This window comes from Serinus canaria, chromosome 15 (assembly GCF_022539315.1).
Source record: "Serinus canaria isolate serCan28SL12 chromosome 15, serCan2020, whole genome shotgun sequence".
NCBI classification, from domain to species: domain Eukaryota; kingdom Metazoa; phylum Chordata; class Aves; order Passeriformes; family Fringillidae; genus Serinus; species Serinus canaria.
Window position 1 is genome coordinate 13,134,728 of NC_066329.1, and position 11,740 is coordinate 13,146,467.

The following is an 11,740-nucleotide window of genomic DNA, read 5'->3' on the forward strand; positions in this document are numbered from 1 at the left end:
GGCACAGCTCAGAGCTCAGCTGGTGCTGTGGAGTGCCCTGGCAGAGCTCTCTGGGGAATGTACTTTCCAATTAAAAATCTGGAGAGGTGGGAAGGAAGTTTGGGTTGTTGTTTGTGCTTTTCTTATTAAGTTGCCATTGTTAGCACCACAAAACCCAGGAATCCTTACAAACTGTTGTTTCCTTTTTTATATTCCTCCAGGCAATGGATTTGGAGGTTCCAGTGCTGGCCAGGAACATCCCTGGGAATGCAGCAATAATAAAGCACAAGGAGACAGGGCTGCTGTTTTCAACTGCCCAGGTAAGAGCAGCACAGAGCTCTGGGCTCACTCCTGGGCTCACCTGGTGTTTGCTGCAGCTCCCTGCTGGGATCCTGCTCTCTGGAGCTGCCTCTGCAGTTCAGGGAGCTCGGACTAGGTGTCAGCCTTGCTGAAGGGTTTGGGAGCTGCTCCCAGCCAAACCCTGCAGGAGATGCTCTGCCTGTGCCAGATTCCCCTCAGTAAAAGCTGCAGCAGGAACTTGTGTCAGACGAGCTGGAGCTCACCAGGAGAATGAGCTGGAGCTTCACATGACACATTTGCTGTAATTTCTAGCAGGCAGTGTTAATGTAAAGTATTTTTAGTGGCAAGATATTGCTCAGTCAGAGAAATTAATGATAAAATTAAGGAAAGTGTTAGGATGAAGTCTCAGGGAAGTTAAGCAGGAGTGGGAAGAGAGGGAACACTACCCATATTTAAATGCTGGAAATTTTCATTTCAGCACATTTTCCTGCATTAGGGCTTTGCTGTTACATATTCATGGAAAATGACTCTCAGAAAAAGATTCCCTCAGAGTTTTATCCAACTCAAGATTAAAAAAATGTACTAGAATCCACCATTTGATAATTTTGCAAAGCAGAGGACTGAGGGCAGAAGGGCTGAAGGGCTCCCTTCATGGCAGAGCAGCAGCCCAGGCTGCCAGCACACCCCCAGCACTGCCATTTCAGTTCCTATTAACCCCTTCATGGCAGAGCAGCAGCCCAGGCTGCCAGCACACCCCCAGCACTGCCATTTCAGTTCCTATTAACCCCTTTCTGCCCGAGCTCCCTTCTCTGCACTGTGCTGTGCCAAGATCAGGACCCCATCCTGCTGCTGCTGCTGCTATCCCAGCTCAGAACCTCTCTGAGGTGAGGACTGGCATCACCATTTACCTGTGAGCTGGCAGGTGAAATGTTTGTAGTGGACTCAGCAAAGTTTGGCAGCAGCCCTGAGAAGGGAAGGTGACATCTCCTTCCTCAGCAAAGCAGCAGCTGCAGCCCAGGTGATGAAACCCCTCTCATATTTCATTGCTGTCACTTGATGTGTGAACTGTCAGAGGCTGGAAGTGGTCAGGAAAGCCCTAAAGTGTGCAGGGGAATGCCCTAATCCCACTGCAGGGCTGCTGAAGAAGCTGCTTCATGCAGAGGAGCTCAGAACACCAAGGCCCAGCACTCAACCCTGTACTGGTGCTCCTCATCTCCCCAAACCTTATCAAATACAGCTTCTGAGCCACTGCCCACAGCCTGCCAGGGGCTGGGGGTCAGGTCAGATCAAAGAAATGCAATTAAGTTTGAAGACATTTTAATTGCTGGGACAAAGGACAGTGCCCATGGCAACCTCAGAAGATTGGTCTGAGGGAGATGGGACTGGAGAACGTTCTGGTAAGAAACTTTTGGGTTTTTTTTTTCACTTTGATTACTTTGGCACCTTAAGTATCTTTTCTGCTGTGCCCTCAGATGCATCAAGTTAGTGAGGAAAATGCCTTTAATCTGCAGACAGAATAGATTGTGTCCAGGTGCTGGGGAGAATCTGGACCCCCAAAGCCGAGGGAAGATTGGTGGGGTAGAAAAGGGATTTTCCTTGCTGAGTTGGTGGATCCTGTGTGGTTGTGAGGACCCAGCTGGGTCACAGCTCAGGAGTGGAAAGCATTGCTTATTTTCAGCTCTTTCTGATCTGAGGAGGGAAAGCTTTGCAGTGCCTGGGTGGGAGCAGTTGTGCCAAATGAGAGGGATATTAATTGACCATTATGCAATGAGAATTGCTGTCAGTGGTGAGTGCTGCTGGCTTTTCCTGCTGGAAGTGAGCTGCTGTGGCTTCCAGGGCAGTGGGCAATGCTGTGTCTCAGTGCAGCCATTTAACCATTGGCACTTGGCTGGAGTAGCCACAGCCCTGGCAGTCCCTGGAGCCAGCACTCAGCTGGGTGAGTCCAGACAGAGAACGTGCAGGGGAAGGAACGTTTTGTTCCTGACTCTCCATCATTTGTGCACATTACTGTGCACAGCCCTTGGAAACCATGGGCTGATCCTGTGCTGCTGGCATTTGCAAGTTTATGGAATATTTGACACTGAGTTAATGGGACCTGAGGTAAAAAAAGTAAGAGACAAGAAGGGGGCAATAAATAATGCAGAACTGTGTAAAAAGGGAAGACACAAGGAGTTATTCAGCAGGCTGGGCTTCAGAATTGTATCTCCCGTGTCTGTAAAAGCTCACAGAAGGACCCAAACAAAGAGAAAGAGGCAAATAAACTTCCAAGGCACTGAGGAGGGACAGAGCTGACCTGGCCAGCCCCCGTGGGGGTTTGGAGGGCTGGCAGCAGCAGCTCTGCTGTACCATGGAGCTTTCCTGTGCCACCCACAGGCAGGACACAGCCCAGGGCTGCAGAGCTGTGCCCCCCAGCAAACAGCTCTGAGCTGTGGCAGTGCCAGCACTGGGTTCTCAGCCAGCAGCCCCACCTGCCCCCAGGTACCCCTGGCACTGCTGGCCTCTGCCTCCCTGGGGCCGCTGCTGCTGGTTGAGAATCACTGCTTTAATTGCAGACTTACTTTCATTATATAAATAATATATTAACCATGCATCCTATTTGCATTCTGTGTGAGCTGTGGCACCAGTGCAGCTCTCGTGGTAATTGAGGAATTATTCACCCTTTTTTTACTCAGTGCACTCATTTTCCAGCTTTTATCTCCTGGATACCTGTGTTCCTGTGTCTCTGCAAATATCAGACAGGATTTATTGGAGGTGCTACACAGAGGAGCTGACATTTTCTTAGGGGTGATTGGTCAATTAGCAGCAGAAAGCTGGGTTGTGGATGTGGCTGTTGAGATGATGCCCATGGAAAGGGAAGGTGGGAGCTCCTGCAGGGACAGGAGAGGGTCTGCTCCCATTTCTCTGGGCTGGGGCTCTCAGCTGAGCCTCAGCTCTCACCCTGGCTTCTGCTGCCACCTGCACCTTGATGATCCCCACTCCTGGGAGGGAGTAAAGGGGTTTTTGTTGGAAGTGTGGATGGCCCCAGGTATAAGCTAGGATACAGATCACCTCCTCCACTTGGGCTGAAAGCCATTGGTGGATTTTACCCCTCTTTCACCAAAACTGAAGCTACAACAAAATATGGGAGTGCAAGAACCTTGGTGCAAATGTCGCAGGTACAGCAGAGCAGCTCCTCCAGGGAAATCCCAGCCAGCTCACAGTCAGTGGCCCCACTGGCTTCCAGGGGGACTGGAGGGACCTGTGGCGTCTCACTGGAGGAGGAGGAGGAGGAGGATGAAGCTGGGAAGTCCTTAATTGCCCCCTCCTGGGATTTTTCCATTTGCTTTTTCTCTCTCCCGCATTTTCTCAGATTTTATGTTCTGGACTCAGTTTGGCATTTTTTCCTGAAATTATCCTCAGCCCTAAGTACTGTAACTGTGAATAAGGATCTCATTTCTTCTATCCTTTACATGTTTCCAAGTTTTTGTCCTCCATATCCACAATTTAAAAGAATGCTAATAGGACTACCTGTCAAGAAATGTTACATTGCTGCTTCTGCTCTTAGGTAATTTACATAAATTACTTTTAAACATTACTTTAAATAAAATCCTCCACAGGAGCATAAAATTAAAGTTGGGGATGTGGTTCAGTGGGAACAGGGTTTGTTACTGAGACTTTCCAGGCAAGGGGAGGCAGCCAGCAGAGCTCAGGTGAGACTTTCCCACCTTCCCCGTGGTGCCTGTGGGGCTGGGTCAGCTCTGCCCACTGTGGGCTGACATCACCTGCACCTGCCTCTGCCCCCAGAGCTGCCTTCTGGGCTGGGCTGAACCAAGGCCCTGCTCTGCACACACCTGGGCACACCTGAGCACACCTGGGCACACCTGCACACACACCTGAGCACATCTGCACACACACCTGGGCACACCTGCACACACCTGGGCACACCTGCACACACACCTGGGCACACCTGAGCACACCTGGGCACACCTGAACACACCTGAGCACACCTGCACACACCTGGGCACATCTGCACACACCTGGGCACATCTGCACACACCTGGGCACACCTGCACACACACCTGAGCACATCTGCACACACACCTGGGCACACCTGAGCACACCTGGGCACACCTGAACACACCTGAGCACATCTGCACACACACCTGAGCACATCTGCACACACACCTGGGCACACCTGACACACCTGGGCACACCTGCACACACACCTGGGCACATCTGCACACACACCTGGGCACATCTGCACACACCTGAGCACATCTGCACACACCTGGGCACATCTGCACACACCTGGGCACATCTGCACACACACCTGGGCACACCTGCACACACCTGGGCACACCTGCACACACACCTGAGCACATCTGCACACACCTGGGCACACCTGCACACACCTGGGCACACCTGCACACACCTGAGCACATCTGCACACACCTGGGCACACCTGCACACACCTGGGCACACCTGCACACACCTGAACACATCTGCACACACACCTGGGCACACCTGCACACACCTGAGCACACCTGCACACACACCTGGGCACACCTGCACACACACCTGGGCACACCTGCACACACACCTGAGCACACCTGCACACACCTGAGCACATCTGCACACACACCTGGGCACACCTGCACACACACCTGGGCACACCTGCACACACCTGGGCACATCTGCACACACACCTGGGCACACCTGCACACACACCTGGGCACACCTGCACACACACCTGAGCACACCTGCACACACCTGAGCACATCTGCACACACACCTGGGCACACCTGCACACACACCTGGGCACACCTGCACACACCTGGGCACACCTGCACACACCTGAGCACATCTGCACACACCTGGGCACACCTGCACACACCTGGGCACACCTGCACACACCTGAGCACATCTGCACACACCTGAGCACACCTGCACACACCTGGGCACACCTGCACACACCTGAACACATCTGCACACACACCTGGGCACACCTGCACACACACCTGAGCACACCTGCACACACACCTGGGCACACCTGCACACACACCTGGGCACACCTGCACACACACCTGAGCACACCTGCACACACCTGAGCACATCTGCACACACACCTGGGCACACCTGCACACACACCTGGGCACACCTGCACACACCTGGGCACATCTGCACACACACCTGGGCACACCTGCACACACACCTGGGCACATCTGCACACACACCTGAGCACACCTGCACACACCTGGGCACATCTGCACACACACCTGAGCACACCTGCACACACCTGGGCACATCTGCACACACACCTGGGCACATCTGCACACACACCTGGGCACACCTGCACACACCTGGGCACACCTGCACACACCTGGGCACACCTGCACACACACCTGAGCACATCTGCACACACACCTGGGCACACCTGCACACACCTGGGCACACCTGCACACACCTGGGCACATCTGCACACACACCTGAGCACATCTGCACACACACTGAGCACATCTGCACACACACCTGGGCACATCTGCACACACACCTGAGCACATCTGCACACACCTGGGCACATCTGCACACACACCTGAGCACACCTGCACACACCTGGGCACACCTGCACACACCTGGGCACGTTTGCAATCAAGCTGAGGCACTGGAAGTTGTCTCTTGGTGGAAGATTGGAGCAGCTGCTCAGAACAGATCGGTTCAGACTCAGATCTCCCTTCAGGTGTTTGACGTTCACAATTTCTCCTGCCCGAGGTGATTGAGAGGCAGAGGAGCGGGCAGAGGACAGGTGTGATCTCTGAGCTCTGCTGTGCTCCCCACTGAAGTTAAAGGGAATTTGTTAAAGGGGTGATAATAAGTTAAAGGGGTTTTTTTGGTGTTTGTCGAGCTCACCCTGCTGTGTCTGTACCTGCCCAGGTGCTGCATCCCGCCCCTGCCTTACCCTGTGTTTGTGGTGGGACTTTCTTGGCCTTCCCATAACATTGACTGAGCAATGAGGTGAAAGTTCAGCTGAGCTGAGCTCAAAGAGCTGATGTTGTCCTTGCAGAACAGGCACCTCATTTATAACCAGTGTTGGGTAGGCAGACACTTTCTGTGTCATTAAATGTGACTTGTCTTTGATTTTTGATGTCCTAGCTGGTGGGCTGTGTGAAATGATAAGTTTATTATTTATTGATCATTTTTTATAAATAAAGTATGGTACTTACCTTGAGCAAGGACTCAGGACAGCTTCATGCACTGGCTCACAGCTGGGCAGTACCAGCTAGTGCAGAACCACTGGGACTTTTTCAGAGTTTTTTTTCCCTCTTTTTTAGGAGTTTGTTGCTCTGTCCAAGAGTCTGATGAATGACCCCGTTCTGGAGAAGGGAATTGTGACCAGGGCCAAAGAGTACGTGGAGAAGCATCATTCCTGGGAAGGGGAAAGGAAAACCTACCAGAGCCTCGTGCAGAGACTGCAGTGACCTGGCAGCCGTGGCCCAGAGCAGCAGAGATGGCACTGGGGTTGGGTTGGGTTCCTTCTAGAAAAACAGCAGCCCCTGCCAGGGCTCCAGCTCAGCCCAGGCAGCAGGAGGAGGCACCCCTGGGCAGTGCCAGGGCACTCCTGGCACACACACTCCCAGGAAATGTTCTGCACCCCACCCTGCACACAGCTCCCCTGGCACTGCCAGGTGCCCAGCACTCACCTGCTGAGGGCCAGGCTGCAGCAGCAGAGGATAAATCCTGGACAGCCCAGCCTGCTGCAGGCAGCCCTGAGGCAAAGCAGGGATCCCAGCCAGCCTGGCAGAGCTGGGCTGGGCACAGGGAGCAGCACAGGGTGCTCTGTGCAGAGCAGCCCAGCTCTCCTGAGCTGCATTCTGCCCCTGGCACCAGGGCAGGAGCTTGGCCCAGGTGCCAGAGCTGCTTTGGTACATAAACTACCTCTCATTTTGCCAGCTCCTTTGGTACCTCTGTGATGTACTTATTTATGAGACCTGTAAATAGGGATGGGGCTGGAGGCATTTTCAGTTTTCTGTGTGTTTTGGTGCTGTTTGTTCTTATTTGTGGCTTTTCAGGATCTATTGCAGTGCAGGGCAGCAGCCTTGTCTGAAAGTGAGCCTGATCCCTGTCAGCCCAGGGATTATGGACACATCTCTGAGTCTCTAATTGGTCATCCCAGGACTTGCATCTAGAGAAAAAACCAAAACCAGAGGGGCATGTTTGCAATTACTTGTTCTTAGGAACCTGTTTGCTTTGTATGGTCTGGAGCCTGCCCCAAGGAGAGCCTGTGAAATGTTTTCTGTTGATCCAGTGGCTGTTGTGTCAGACTTTCCTTTGTAATAATGAAGTTGACAGTGTATTTTAAGCTTTCCTCTCTATTTTTGATGTTCTGCAAGGTTCTGGTACAGTAAACAAAAGAGCAGTTTGAATGCTGTGTATTGATTTCTCCCCAGTTCCCTCCCTGTTTTCTGCTGGGGCTGCTCAGCACTTCAGCAACAACCCCCAAGGGCAAAACCAGCCTGATTTACACCCAGCACTGCTGCCCTTTTTGCTCACCGTTCCTGGAGAGTGCTGGCAGTGCAGCTGAAGGCAGCAGGCAGCCCTGCCAGCCTGGGATCAGCTGGCAGCTCCAGCTGGCTGTCCTGGGAGCCCCCAGCTGGCTCTTGGCCCCTGCACACCCTGCAGGGGAACCTCTGCAGCCCCTGTGCATTTCCAGCATCACAAATGGCAGGGGACCCTCACAGGGAGTAAAAAAGGAGTTTTCCAACTAACTGAGCCAGCTTTGGGGGGTCCTGTTCCTCAAAACCTCTCAAAATCTCTGCCAGCTCATTTCTGGTGCCCTGCTTGACTGGCTCTGATCCTCAGCCATCCCCCCTCCCCTTCCAATAGAACTGGTCACCTCCTGAGAAAAGCAGGTCTTTAAAAGCAAATAAACAACTCCACAAAGAGGGACAGAAGCCTCAGCACCGAGCTGATGGGAAGTGATTTGGAATAGTAATGATCAGAAAGCTTTTCCTGCAGCCTGGTACATTCATTACTAAGCTTCAACTATAAATATATTGATCTGGAATTTGTGCTATTCCCAGCAAAACAAAATATGTTCGAGTGAGAAATTCTGCTCCACCCTCAGAATGTAATTAACATAGGATTTTTCAGGCTGTATTTAATCCATAAACATGAAATCTGCATCTGGGGAGCAGCATGCTCATTTGCATGTGGTACCATGCACAACCAGCCCTTGTGCAAGGGAGGCAGAGGAAAGGAAGGAGCCAGCCCAAGGAGTGCTTGGGCAGCCCCAGAGGAGCAGGGCTCTGAGCTCTGGCACATCCACCCCAGGCTCTGCTCTCCCAGCAAGCCTGGCCAGCAGCTGCAGGACTTCCATCATCACAAACTGCCACGGGATTTCTGGGCTGCATTTCACCCAGTCTTGTGTTCCTGGCCTATAAATATTCAATGAGCCTTGTAAGTCCTTGTAAGGAAAATATGAGACCCATGCAAGCAGTTTTGGGTGTAATTATCTTTGCAGCAACTTCACTCAAATGATTTTATAGGTAAGAATAATCCTTTTGTTGTCCTGCAGCCTAATTACAGTATTTATCTTCCCCTTCAAAGCTCCACTCCTACCCAGGCAGCTTTTGAAGCACAGCACACCTCGATGGGCTGCAGCTCCAGCTCCAGAAATAGCTCCTGTTCTGTTGGCAGGGAAAGCCTCCATTGTGCACCCACCCCACGGCTCCTTCTGCATTCCAGGACCTTGAAATGGACTGCTAATTAATCTCATTATGAGCATTTTCACTTGCAGTTACCTGTGCCATGGAATGCAGGGAGTGGAGCTGGACACAGTGCCCCAGAGCTGTCCCCTCCTTGGCACGGCCCCAGCACTGGGTGACAAACCCAGCCCTGCAATCAGGATTTCACTTCAATGAGCCCAAAGCACACACATCCCAGCTCTGGGGTTAGCTCCCCTGCCTGCCCCACCAGCCTGCCCTAAGGACACTCAGTCCTGAGTCTGGGCTGAGCCTGCCCAGTTTTGGGGTGCTGACCATTGGGGTGTCCATCTCCAGAGCTCAGCCTGGCAGCAGGCAGTGCCTTTGAAGGCTTGCTATAATCCTATCAGGACTTACATGGGAAAGAAAAACATTAAAATGTACATGGGGACATTGAAAAGTGTTTGTGCCCCTTCTGCAAATCTCTGGCCATCAATTCAGCCCCAGTATTACCCCAGTGCTCCCTTTAGGATTAATAAAGGCACAGGCACTTCAGTGCTCATTTCCAATGCATTTTCTCCTGTCTCTTGTGCTCATAACTCCTTCTGCCCCTTTCTCCCCTCAGTCTTTTTAATCTTCAGGTCAGGAATCACTCCCCATGAAAATAAAGAAACAGTTTTGTCAAAGGCTTGTCAGAGGAGATGGGTGCTTCCATGTGGAATTCAGTCATTTAATGGCTCAGTGGCATCTCAGCTTTTTTTTTTCATTAAGTTGTCCAAAGTAATTTCATCACTCCAGAATTTATTTCACTTTCACCCTGCCTCGCCTGCTCGGTCCCAGCCCAGTTCCTTCAATGTTTGCAACTCAAGCCTCGTGTAAGGGCAGGTCCCTGCAGCCCTGTCCTGTCCCAGAGCTCCTCAGGGCCTTTCACCCTGACACAGACACAGCCAAACCCTCAGCACCCCCAGGGCCTTCCCTGCACTCAGAATTTCACAGGAAGCAGCTGCTTCTTAAAATGAAAAGTCTCACAGTCACCAATACAGGAGCAAACTGGAGCAAAAACCAGGACTCCTCATTTTTTAAGAAACAGTTTACATTTTCCAAAGGGCTGGATAATCATCTGCAATTTAATTCTCTCTAAATTTCTAAACCACATTTTCACCAAGTAACTATTCTGTGTCATTCCTGTGACATCTCTTTTAGGTAGCAAATATGGAGGGCACTTCACATCTCACATCCCTTCCAAAAATTGCAGGCCAGCATTTTTGTCCAGTGCCTGAAAAAATGACTCCAGAAATTCAATTTCCCCAGAGCATCACCATTAAGCTAATTTAAAACATGTGTTTGAAATTAAACAATACATTTTAATTAGGCCAGCAGAGAACATCTGGGCACTGAGAAATCAAAGTTGTGGGCACCTGACCTGAAGAGCATTCACCCCCCTGGGCACCCTTTAACCCTTCCTGCTCCAGAGCGAGGGCTGCCACCCCTTTATGGTATTTTAAGGTGCTTCTTACACACAATTCCTCTTTCTGTGCACTTCAAATCTGCTCAAGAAAGTCCAGCCACAAGTGCAACCTTGCCAGACAGAGGTCACTTATTTCATTTGTCTGATTCAGTCAAGTTTCATCACTCATTGAAACTAAATGCTCCTCTAGTGCTTCAGAAATGAATCCCTGCCACTGAAAAGCCCCAGTGTCCTTGCAGTGGCTTTAACAAAGGCAGCTGAGTTCCCAGAGCTGTGATTTAACCCGAGCACTAGAGCAGAGCTCACAGCCTGAGCCTGCCCTTTGCCATCCTTACAGCTCCTGCCTTCTCCCCAGTGTGGAGAGTCTGTGCTGCATCAGCCCCTCCTCACACCACAGTGGCTGGGACCTTAAAAAGGAAAACAAACCCAGCTCTGAGGCTGATCTGCTGCATGATGAGCACACTGGGAGGTGAGAGGCAGGGCTCATTTCTCAGTGGAAATAAGTGTTTATGTATCCAGACTTAACTGCCCTGAGTACTCACTGCCTGTATCTGCTGCCCACAAATGATGGGATCCAAGCTCATTCTTTTTTTTCCTTCTTTTTTTTTGGAGGGGAAAAGGGGAAGAGAGAGAGAGAGACTCCTCAGATCAGTGAGTGAAATCATTCACAGCTATCCTCTTCTATAGAAAACAAATCCATTTCCCCACCTCCCCACACCCCACATTGTTGCTGCTGCATTATCTGTACGAGCCAGGCACTGGCAAGGAGACAGGGGAAAAATGACAGGACATTGTAAGAGAATTTAATGAAGTGGCTCCAAATATTGTAGCACAATAAATGAAGTGAATCATGCAGGAGCTCGTTCCAGGTCCCTTCAGACAGAGCCCATTGTGTGAGCAGCACAGCCAGGCAGCTGGCATGCCTGGGGGACACAAAGGTGCCCCTGTGGCACGTGGCACAGCAGAACAATGGGCACCTCAGCTGCCCCAGGGCACTGCAGCAATGCCCTGGGGCCAGGAAGGAAGGAGCAGGGGGAGGAGGATCAGCCTTTCTGATCCAACAATTTGCTTCTGCTTGAAGAGGGGCTGATCCCAGCCCTGCATCTCAGAGCTCCTGCCGACCCCCTGGGGCACCACGGCAGGGGCACGGGGCTGGCACTGCCACTCACCTGTGACTGTCCCTAGAACTGTCCCCTCAGAGCCATCCCCTGGGCCCAGGGACAGGGCAGAGCACGGGGACCCAGGCACTGCCAGGCTCTCCATGGCTGGGCCTCCCGACCCTGCCAGCAGCTGGGGACACTCACTGATCCCTGGG

At 51.8% G+C, this 11,740-nt stretch overlaps 2 protein-coding genes across 3 annotated transcripts in view; one reads left to right on the forward strand and one right to left on the reverse strand.

Moving 5' to 3' along the window:
• Positions 1-7,679, forward strand: part of GLT1D1 (glycosyltransferase 1 domain containing 1) — a 39,833-nt gene extending 32,154 nt beyond the window's left edge. The window contains exons 11-12 of the mRNA XM_050980594.1: positions 201-299; positions 6,588-7,679. Coding sequence (XP_050836551.1) covers positions 201-299; positions 6,588-6,734 — 246 coding nt within the window. The 3' untranslated portion in view covers positions 6,735-7,679. The remainder of the gene's footprint in view (positions 1-200; positions 300-6,587) is intronic.
• Positions 2,801-6,571, reverse strand: LOC127060196 (keratin-associated protein 10-8-like). 2 transcript variants are annotated; one of them, XM_050980595.1, is made up of 5 exons: positions 5,703-6,571; positions 5,545-5,598; positions 5,277-5,394; positions 4,879-5,132; positions 2,801-4,421 (listed from the first exon to the last, which is right to left on the reverse strand). In XM_050980595.1, exons 1-5 carry the CDS (start codon positions 5,817-5,819, stop codon positions 4,011-4,013), a joined length of 954 nt encoding a protein of 317 aa, XP_050836552.1. In that variant the 5' UTR covers positions 5,820-6,571; the 3' UTR covers positions 2,801-4,010. The 2 variants fall into 2 exon arrangements, 1 of the variants encoding a protein (XP_050836552.1); XR_007778915.1 differs by lacking the exons at positions 2,801-4,421; positions 5,277-5,394; positions 5,545-5,598; positions 5,703-6,571 and adding an exon at positions 5,599-5,642 and having other exon boundaries at positions 4,528-5,192.
• Positions 7,680-11,740: the final 4,061 nt, after the last annotated feature.